The sequence below is a fragment of the Orycteropus afer genome, unplaced genomic scaffold, assembly GCF_000298275.1.
Source record: "Orycteropus afer afer isolate SDZICR_OR568_19922 unplaced genomic scaffold, OryAfe1.0 scaffold00066, whole genome shotgun sequence".
NCBI classification, from domain to species: domain Eukaryota; kingdom Metazoa; phylum Chordata; class Mammalia; order Tubulidentata; family Orycteropodidae; genus Orycteropus; species Orycteropus afer.
Window position 1 is genome coordinate 1,154,932 of NW_006921653.1, and position 11,738 is coordinate 1,166,669.

Here is an 11,738-nt window from a genome sequence, read left to right on the forward strand (position 1 = left end):
GTTCTGCTGTGCATGGGGTCGCTATGAGTCGGAAACGACTCAACGGCACTTAACAACAACAACAACAACATTACCATTAGGCCAGAAAATCATATGCATATTTCTATGGACAAATGACCAAGAACTCATCGCTGCACTTGATGCAAAAAAAAAAAAACAACTCAAATCAGAATGTATATTAATTACCAACTAAATAAAACGTCCCATTAAATCCACTTTCAGGTTTTCATTTTATTAATTTTTCTGACTTTGCAAAACAAGTGGATAGGAATATACAAACAACTCTGAAACAACCTCAGCAATTCGACAAAGTGCTCAAATTTATAGTTCCTTTTATCACCCTTTCTAAATAACTGCAAAGGCAGGGTACAACTTTAGCTTTAATTTATGTGAATAAATTAGTGGAAAACAGCAGAAAGTGAATACCCAAGCCAAGATTAGCATTTACCTTACTTTAAACAATTCACAACTCTATCATTTCTAAAACAAAACTCATTAATAATATAAATAAACAATTATTGTAAACTCACTCAATGAGTCAAATAGATTCTGACTCACAGTGACCTCCATTGGGTTTCCAAGGCAGATAAAGATGAAGCAGACTGCCTTGTCTTTGCTCTGTAGAGCAGCTGGTGCCACAGACCTTTTGATTAGCAGCCAAGTGCTTTAATCACTACACCACCAGAGCTCCTTTATAGAACACTGTTGTTGTTGTTGTTATGTGCTGCCAAGTTGGACCCGACTCATAGTGACCCCTCCTTGGATTTCTGAGGTGGTATCACTATGGAAGTAGATTGCCCAACCTTCCTTCCGAGAAGTAGCTGGTGGGTTTGAACTGCCAGCCTTCTGGTTAACAGTCAAGTGCCTTAGGCACTATACTACCAGAACTCCAAGCATATTACTACTTTTGAAGAGACATTCTAAAGCCTTATAATATTTAATTTTTTTAACTATATACATTTGTGCACACAAAACCCTTTAAAATTTTTAACTTTCTAGAGAAATTTAAATGGACAATAACAATGACCAAATATCCTCCTGCAAAAACACAAAATTAAAATAATCTTATCAATAAGCCCTTCTTGTATTAAGAGCATCTGTTTTTGTAATCTTCTGAAAGTCTTTCATATTCAGTAAATCATGCCAAATCCATTAAAGTCCTATAAAAATCCCAACCTAGGCCTGCCTTTTGCTGTCATTCTCTCCTCATTTATCTTCAGATGCTCTTTTTTATGTAGTCAATAAAGTATCATATTTCTTTTCTACCTATATAGTCACTGTTGTCTCCTGAGTCAGTAAGTAAAGCAAGCATATGGTATCCAACATCCTGGATTAAAAACTCATGTCATGATTACCTCAGTAGAATAAAACTTTCAGCACAAGAATAATTTGTTTTAAATAAATGACATTAACCAAATGATAATCTAATGTCTTTGTCAGTATCTGGAATATGTGGCCACTGGTTTGTGTTTTAACCCTAGTGAAGCAGCGGTTAAATTGCTTGGCTGTTAACCTGAGGCTGGCAGTTCAAACCCATCAGCTGCTCCATGGGAGAAAGATGCGACAATCTACTTCCGTACAGATTTACATAGGGGTGCTATGAGTCAGAATTGACTTATGGGCAATGGGTTTGTTTTTTCGTTGGCTGGTTTGTATTCTGATTAATGTTGTTATGTAATATAAATTACCTTAATAATCATCATTTACCTCAAGTATTTCATTAAGCTACTCATAGTGTTCTCAGCAAATGAACCTCTATGGAATATTAAATGCATTGGAAGAGTCAGACTTTTGTTTCAGAGTCACAAATAACTATATTTGTGATAAATGATGGAAAGACTTAAATAACAAACACTAACATCCTCTGGAACAACTGTTTTGTAAACTATTTGCATTTATAATCACTGACATATTAAAATCAGATTCCAAAGTCCCCCTCCCCACAGCCCTACTGAATCAGTCTTTGCATATGAGGCCCTGCATTTTTAACAATCACCCTAAATGACTCTCATCTCATTAAACACTGAAAACCACTATTATAGGTCTAGGAGCAGGCACAAAATGCCCTATTTCGTAGCTGAAACACTCAAATGTAAATGTTCTCAAAGAGAATGTTAACAAATGTTGAAAACTGTCCACAAGTTAATATTTTTTTAATGTATTATCTTCTCTGTTGGATGACTCTGTGCCCTCAATAAGAGCATGTATATTTCTCTGAAGATGAATTGACTGGTTGCTTGGCTGACTGGTTAATTAATTAATTTAACAATTTATTGGGCATCAGCTATGAGCTCCAGCTCTATTCTGTTATGGACCTTTTCCTGTGACTGATAAGACAGCAATAAAAAGGTTTCAAAGACAGTCTTCATAATGCCTTTCACTTGAAAGGTGTTCACAGGGTTCCCCTGGACATAGCTAAATAAACCAGATAATGAATACATTCATGCCTCCCTTTTGCACCATGAATGACTACTCTATGTTTTGAAACCAAACAGTGATTTACCTAATTGCCAACTCTGGATGAAATAAGGACAGGACTAAAATTCTTAGTCTTTTCCAGTATCCATACATTTTAGTAATTCTAAAAAATAATTATTGAAAGTAAGTTTTGTTTGGAAATTACAGAAAGCCATCCTAAGGTGACAAAAAAAATTAAGTTATATTTCAGTCACTGGTATTTAATTTACTTCTCTTTTAAGAAAATCATGGAGACTAGATTTTAGAGCATAGATATTATTTGATTACAAAGTCTTAAAAGATACTCAAAACTGGCTATCATAAATCTTGATATAAAATATGTATGTGTGCGTGTGTACGTTTAACTAAACTCTTCAATAGCTTATAGCTGGTATTAAAAACAAGAAAATGACCTAAATGATCCTAGAATACTCTAACTAGAAGGTGATTTTAGAAATTATGAGGTACAACCCCCTAATGTTATAGATGAAGAATACAGAATCTGGGTAATATGTGAAACTTGACCCAACCTCACTCACTTAATTAGTAACATTGCTAGGACTAATCCTTTGATTCCTCTTTTCCTATTTAGTATTTTTGTAATTTCATATTATAAGCTATACATACGTGTCAGTTTTTCTAAGCAATTATTTAAGAACCAGAAAGCTGGTGATCTATTTTTTAATTTTCTTTACTGCTAAAGTTGTAGTAAAAAGAAAGAAAGAAATATCAAGATCTGGCTAATATTTTAATTGAATTGGAAAAATTTCACATCAGAACTCAAAATTCAAAAATGTGCTGCAAGGTTCCATGAGGGAAAAACAGAATACAGATTTAAACTTGAAATAACTAACTATGTGGCCAATCAGCAAGTAAGTATACGTTTACTGCCATGTGTAGTACAATTAGCACGAGGGAAATAACCTGAAGACACAACCCACTGCTGTGCCATTGAGTCCCATTCATAGTGACCCTACATATAGGACAGAGTAGAACTTCCCTATACAGCTTCTAAGACTGTAAATAAGCTCCTGCAGAGTGGCTGGGGAGTTCAAACTGCTAACCTTTTGTCTAGCAGCTGAGCACTTAACCACTGCCTCACCAGAGGCTCCTTAAAAACCTGAAGATAAGAGTGTTTTAAATCACCAGCATAGAACCCAAAGACATGCCTCTTATTTCCACACTCTAATATCCTAACAGGTTGTAACTGTGACAATGGATCAGATCCTATTAAGAATAATATAGGAAGCTACCCTAGTATCAAACATATAAATAAGTAAAACTCAGATCAAAAGGTAATTAACTGTTCATGCAACAGTAACCATTAGTTGTAAAAATGAGAAAGACAGCAAAAGAAAACAGACAAGATACATGAAGTACCTCTTAACAACAAGAAAAGCAAAACCAAAAGACAAAAGTCCTCATTTCAGTTAAATGCTATAAAAAATGTAACCAACTTACGAACTAGCTAAAATATCTGAAAGGTTAGCTTAGCAGAGCTATGAGCACATAGCTCAGCCCTTTTTAAATCTCCATTCTCTAAGCTTTTTGAATATCAACTCATATTAATAATTAATTCATTAAAGTTCATCTCAGACTATCTACTGAGTTCCCATGTATGCACTAAAAGCTCAGGCTTTGCTTAAGAAAGGTCAGGAGAGTGGCAGAAACTGCTTCACATATTGCACTTCCAATACATTTGAAGTAGGTAAAATTTCTTAAATTTCCTCCTAATTTGTCTACAAACAGCATTAGTCATTAAGGGGCAAGTGCAATTATGCAGTAACAAACCACCCAAAAGTCAAGGTATATTTCTAGCATACAGCTCAGTTCCTGGTCCACAGAGGGCTTGCAATGAGTAGTTAAGTTTTAACGACTTAGACTGAAGCATTATGGTGATTGCATTTAGAGGCAGGTCTCAATGTCCTTGATTGAGTTGTACTAATCCCACTAACTCACTGCCATCATTGGATACAACTCATAGCGAACCCTCCATGAGTTTCTGAAGCGGTATCACTACGAAAGTAGATTGTCCCATCTTCCTTCCCAGGAGTGGCTTGGTGGGTTTGAACTGCCAGCCTTCTGATTAGCAGTCAAATGCCTTAGGCACTAGGCTACCAGAACTCCTAGTTGTACTAATGGTACTCTCTTAATTTGTAGCCTTTTTTTCAAATGGTCAATGGAAGGGAAGAAATAATCCTCAAACACAAAAACCTCTAAAAATATGCAGAAGCCAAAACGTACCACCTCCTCTCCATGTTGTCACTTATCAGAGAGTAATACAGTGTTTACAAATTGAGTTCTGAGTTCATAAATCATCCTATCTATGTGATATTGAGCAAGTTACTTCACACATCTACACCTAAATGTATTACCTGTGAAATGGAGCACCTTCCACATGAGATTGTTTTAAGGATTAAGTAACTTGTACAGGTAAAAAGTTACCTGCTATATACTAAACACTGAAGAGCTATTACTTGTTCTTATCACCATCAAAAGTTAGCAGCAGTTACATATATGCTGAAATGTGAGGCTCTTTGTAAGGCATGCAACAAAATGTCGTAAATTGATACTTATTAACCAAATTCTCACTAAACCACTAAGTCACTGGAGTTAATTACGTTCACCAAATAGCCTTATTTTGCTGCTTTCTCAGTTATTAATACATGTAAAAGTTCTCAGCACCAAATATTGCTTCATCCTAACCAGGGAGAAGAGTCAAAGGTCATTTTATTCTTCAGTTAAACACCAATGTCAGACTTTATTGCTTCCATGTACAGCAATGTTGCCAATTTTTTCCCTGCATCTACAGTTTACCAAGTCCATTAATTCTCAGCCATGCTGGAACTCTCAAACAACCACTTCAAAAGAAGATTTATAACTTTAATTTCTTTTTCATGTAGCAACAGCAAAGCACATGCATCTGATTATCCTTGACTCTACGACTTAGAGCATCATGTACTTTCCTATTTAAAAACTTTTATAAGAGCATTACTTCACACACAAACTGGCCTTGCCATTTCAACCAGAATATTTTGAGACCTATAAGGAAACCTGCAATGATAAATCTTAAAATGCTTTATAGACAGGGAGATAGCTCAGGGGGCAGGAGTGCATGGAAGGGAAGGACATGGGAAAGAGGTAACTAAAGAGAAGAAGTGCAAAGAGAGCTGTTAACATTATGAGGAACTGCAGTCAATGTCATGAAACAAAATGTGCATGAACTGCTGCATGGAAAATGAATTTGCTCTGTAAACTTTCACCCAAATCACAATAAAATTTTTTTAAAAAAATGCTTTATAGATAGTAAATGAATAATCTTATAAAATCTTTATGAGAATAAATGTTAGAGGACTGATAGAAGTTGTCATTTATGACAGCAACAATGACAGTAAAGACAAAAACATCAAAAACAAGAAGTGATATTTAAGAAGCACTTGCTATGTCCCAGACACCTCTAATTTTGTGAGGAAGGTGCCATTGTTATCTTCATTTTAAAGGTGAGGAAACCGAGGCACAATGAAGTAACAGGTGGTCTGACTCCAGAGTCTAAGCATTTATCCACTATTCTCCAAGTGAGCACCTTGCCTCTTACAGACACTTAAAAAAAGAAGAAAAAAAGTTCCATAGGGTCAATTTTGACTCATGGTGGCCCCAGGTGTTTCAGAGTAGAACTGCAAACCATGGGATTTTCAACAGCTGTGATCTTTTGGACACACACTACCAGGGCCTTTCTCTGAGGCACCTCTGCATGGACTCAAACTTACAACCTTTCAGTTAGTAGCCAAGAACTTAACTATTTGTGCCACCCAGAGATGCCATTTATAAACATCACATTAATCAAATTTGGTATACATATATTCCAGGAACATGTTTCAAACATTAAATCAAAATTTGTTTTGATTTTTTTTTTTTTAATAATCTAAGGCCATGGAAAAACAAACACAGTTTGAGAACTATAATGCAGTATATAAAGAAACGAAGCAGCCATTTCCTACCTCAAGTCTGTCCGTACGCATTAATTTCTGTGCAGCAGCTGCAGCAGCTGCAGGTACAGGTACCCCTGGATTTCCTGTAACCAACATTGGTGCAGTCGGCAAAATCTCTGCTGGAACCAGGCTGGGGGAAACAGGTCCCAGGTAAGGATTAAAGGCTGCTGATGCATTGGTGGCTAAGCTTGGTGCAACTGAAAACATTGGCTGAAAAAGACAATAAAAGCAAAATGTAATAAGCAGGTCTCATTCAAAGTTGATCTCCTACATTACCTGTCTATCCATCACCCATCCAAAATCCATCCTTCCCACTTTACTTCCCTTTAATTATGGGTTTACTTACTCCCTATTTAAGATAAGAATGTTTCATTAAATAAGCACTCATCAAATCAATGTTCTTCCATATTAGAATACACACACACACACACACGTGTGTGTGTGTGTGTGTGTATATATATATATATATACGTTTAAAAATATATCCATTAAATCCTCCACTGGAATTTTTAATCTCAGGGTCTACAATACTTGCAATGTCTTTTTTGAACAATAAACTATTGAATACAGAACCTTCTTGTGGTCATCTAATCTCCATCTGTGTCCTGATCAACTTCTATAAACTTAAGACAAATATTTCATAATTGCTATGTCAGATGTACTTGAAAGCATTGTTTACAGTTGTTAATAGGTTGCAAGTGTCCTATTATCCAGAATAAATGAAACAGAGCTCCCAGTGGATAACAGTTTCACAGTTAATGTAAACTGTGAATACATCTCAGGGGATATGTGAAAGGAGATGATGACACTTTTTCTTTTGCATACATAAGATACAGCCTTTGGTATATTCATTTAAAGCCAATTTTCCAAAGAAAATCATTAATGTTCCATTGACCTATCACATACTTGTGTTATATTCAAGAACAAATTCACCTTACTGGGGAGAAGTCAGTCTTCAATATGAAACCTGGAACTTAAAACATTGCTTAAAAAAAAAAAAAAAGCCACATCGCTTTTCAAAGAAATACATATGTTGGCGAATAACAAACTATTTCAGGATAGAATCCTGTCAAAATGCTTTAATAGGGGATTACTTCTATTTGTAAATCTGTAATATTGCTCCTCTGCCTCCAGTATAACACATACCAGCAGGGTTACCCATGGTGGACAGGTTTTAGCTGAACTTCCAAACTAAGACAGAACAGCAATATACTTCTGAAAAAAAGTGGGCCAGAAAAACCTTATGGATAGCAGCGGAGTATTACTGGATATAATGCCAGAAGATGAGCTCCTAAGGTTTGAAGGCACTCAAAATACAACTGGGGAAAAGCTGCCTCCTCAAAGTAGATCTGACCTTAACGATGTGGATAGAGTAAAGCTTTCAGGACTTTCATTTGCTAATGGGGCACAGGCTCTCATACTTGGTAAAGCAGAGAGTCGATGAGAAAGAGGAAGGCCCTCGACGAGATGGACTGACACAGTGGCTGCAACGATGGGCTCAAGTATGGCAAGGACTGTGAGGCTGGCAAGGACCAGGCACTGTGTTGTTCATAGGTTGTACATAAGGTCTCTATGAGTCGAAGTCAACTCAATGGCACCTAACATCAACAACAACAAGGTGGCACAACTTGAAATGAGAAGAAATAGTTACAACCATTCATTAAAAATTAGAATGCAGAATGTATGCAACATGCCTCTAAGAAAACTGGAGTTTGGCAAAAAGGACATGGAAAGCTAGAAGACTGATATTCTAGCCATTGTGAACTAAAATGGATTGGTATTAGTAATTTTGTATTGGACAATTATATGGGACACTATGCTGGGAGTGAGAAATAGAAGAATGGTGTTATATCCATCATGAAGAAGAACATTTCAAGGTCTGTCCTGAAGTATAACACTGTTAGTAATAGGACAATATCCATATGTCAACAAGGAAGACCAATTAATACGACTATTATACAAATTTACTCACCAACCCTCATGCCAAAGATGAAGACATTGTAGATTTTTACCAACTACTGCAGACTGAAAATTGATCAAACATGCAGTCAAGATGCACTGATGAATAATGATAATTGGAATGCAAAAGTTGGAAACGAAGAAGGATCAGTAACCTTGGTGATAAAAAATGGCATGGGAGATCAAATGATACAATTTTGCAAGACAAATGACTTATTCCTTACAAAATCTTTTCCAACAGCATAATGGGCAACTATATATGTGGACCTCACCAGATAGAATGCACAGGAATTAAATCAACTGTATTTGTAGGAAAAGGTGATGGAGAAGCTCAATATTCTCAGTGACTGTGGAACAGACTATCAATTGTTTATATGTAAGTTCAAGTTGAAGCAGAAGAAAATTAAAACATGCCCATGAAAGCCAAAGTAGGACCTTGAGTAGGACCATGTCAATTTAGAGAATATCTCAAGAAAATATTAGTGCATTCAACATTAATGACTGAAGACCAGATGAGTTATGGGATGACATCAAGGACCTATTACCTGCAGAAAGCAAAAACAACATGAAAGAAAGACGGCGCCAAAATGGATTTCAGAAGAGACAGAAACGTGCTCTTGAACATAGAGTAGCTAAGGTGAACTGAAGAAATAATGACATAAAAGACCGAAACAGAAAATTTCAAAAGGCAGCTTGAGAGAAAGTAGAGTATTATAATGAATTGTGCAAAGACCTGGTATTAAAAAATAACAGGGAGAATATGCATGACATTTTTTCAAGCTGAAATGAGTGGAAAAAAAAAAAATCAAGCTTTGAGTTACAATACTGAAGGATTCAATGGGGAAAACACTGAATGACACAAGCATAAAAAAGGATTGAAGGAATACACAGAATCACTGTATTAAAAACAATTGGTTGACGTTCAACCATTTCAGGAGGCAGCACATGATCAAGAACTGATAGTACTGAACGAAGAAGTCCAAGCTGCTCTAAAGGCATTGGCAAAAAACAAGGTTCCGGGAATTTACAGAATACTAATTAGATGTTTCTTGAAACAGATGCAACACTGGAAGCACTCATTTGCCTAGCACAAGAAATATGGAGGACAGCTGGCCAAGAGACTGGAAGAGATCCACATCTGTGTCCATTCCAAAGAAAGGTGACACAACAGAAGATAAAAATTATCAAACAATACTATTAATATCACACATAAGTAAAGTTTTGCTGAAGATAATTCAAAAACAGTTACAGTAATACATCCACAAGGACCTACTAGAAATGTAAGCCAGATTCAGAAGAGGATGTGGAAGGAGGGATATCAATGCTGATGTCAGATGGATCTTGGCTGAAAATGCAGATTACCAGAAAGATGTTTACCTGTGTTTTACTGACTATGCAAAGATATTTAATTGTGTGGATCTTAAAAAATATGGATAACACTGCAAAAAATGGGCATTCCAAAACATTTAATTGTGCTCATGAAGAACATGTACTTAGACTAAGAGGCAACTGTTCAAACAGAATAATGGGATACTGCATAGTTTAAAGTAAGGAAAGGTGTGCATCAGGGTTGTATCCTTTCACCATACTTATTCATCTGTTTGCAGACCAAATAATCAGAGAAGCTGGACTACATGAAAAACAAGCCATCAGGATTGGAGGAAGACTCACTAACAACCTGTAATATGCAGATGACACAACCTTCCTTGCTGAAAGTGAAGAGGACTTAAAGCACCTACTGAAGATCAAAGACTACAGTCTTCAGTATGGACTACTCCTCAACATAAAGAAAACAAAAATTGTCACAACTGGGCCAGTAAGCAGCAACATGATAGATGGAAAAAAGACTAATGTTGTCAAAGATCAACTTGAAATTGTTCCATGGAACAACACCCATGGAAACAATCAAACAACATATTGCATTGGATAAATCTGTTGCAAAAGACCTCTTTAAAGTCTTAAAAAGAAAAGTTGTCAGTTGGAGGACTAAGGTATGCCTGACCCACGTCATGGTGTTTTCAATCACTTCATAAGTACATGAAAGCTGGGCAATGAATAAAGACGACTGAAGAATTGATGCAATTGAATTACTGTGTTACTGAAGAATACTGAATATACGGAGGGTTGGCAAAAGAATGAGCAAAACTTCTTCTGCAGAAATACAGCAGAACGCTCCTTAGAGTGAGGATGGTGAGACTTCATATCATGTACTTTGGACATGTTATCAGGAGGGATTAGTCCCTGGAGAGCGACATCATGTTTGGTAAAGCAAAAAAGTCAGGGAAAAAAAGAGGAAGACCCTCAATGAGTTGGACTGACACAGTGGCTGCCAACAATGGGTTCAAACACGGCAACGATTATGAGGATGGTCAGGACTGCCCAGTATCCTCTTCTTTTGTACATAGGGTTGCAATCACTCAGAACCAACTTGACAGAACCTAACAACAATTTTGTTCCTAGAAATTTGTAAGTCATATTTGTTTCTTAGTAGAATTAACTGAGTTGAAATCTACTTTAAAAATTTGCTTTACCAGTTTTCAAAGCATCCCATACCATAATGATTTCCCACCTTCGTAATGGCATGCTTTCAAATTTCCAATTCATAACCTCTCAATTCTTTGTTTAATGCTCTATGTAGTAATAATATTTGATTATAAAACACATAAACTCACAGAAAAATGGATCTTGTTCTGTTTAATCATTTATTTATTTATTCATTTTACCCAAAGATAAAGAAGACTAAACTCACAGAATTGTCTTAGAGTAGAAGGGACATTAGAACACAGCTAATTATTCCTTCTGATAGGAATGAGAAGTCAGATGATCCCAGAGTCTATGCAATATTCAAGAAAGCCTTGGAGTAAAACTTTATATAACTTGTGCATTACAACACTAATTATTATAACACAAAAATAAACATGTTTTAAAAAATGAAAATGTAATGCTCACGATCATTAGCCATTAGAGAGATGCAAATCAAAACAACCATGAGATACCATCTTGCCCCAACACTAGTAGCAAAGCTCAACAAGAGAGAAAATAACCAATGCTGGAGAAGATGCGGAGAGATTGGGACTCATACACTCATACACTGCTGGTGGGACTGTAAAATGGTACAACCACTGTGGAAAGCAGTAAGATGATTCCTTAAAAAGTTGGAATTAGAAATACCATTTGACCCAGCCATTCCATTACTAGGTATATATCCTAAAGAAGTGAGAGCCATGACAAGAACAGTTACATGCACACCCATGTTCATCGCAGCATTATTTACAATAGCCAAAAGATGGAAACAACCTAGATGTCCATCAACTGAGGAATTGATAACCAAAC

The 11,738-nt window shown here is 36.1% G+C and overlaps 1 protein-coding gene across 1 annotated transcript in view; it reads right to left on the reverse strand.

Moving 5' to 3' along the window:
- Positions 1–11,738, reverse strand: part of LOC103196417 (muscleblind-like protein 1) — a 169,566-nt gene that overhangs the window by 27,322 nt on the left and 130,506 nt on the right. Inside the window, exon 3 of the mRNA XM_007940150.2 lies at positions 6,456–6,656. Coding sequence (XP_007938341.1) covers positions 6,456–6,656 — 201 coding nt within the window. The remainder of the gene's footprint in view (positions 1–6,455; positions 6,657–11,738) is intronic.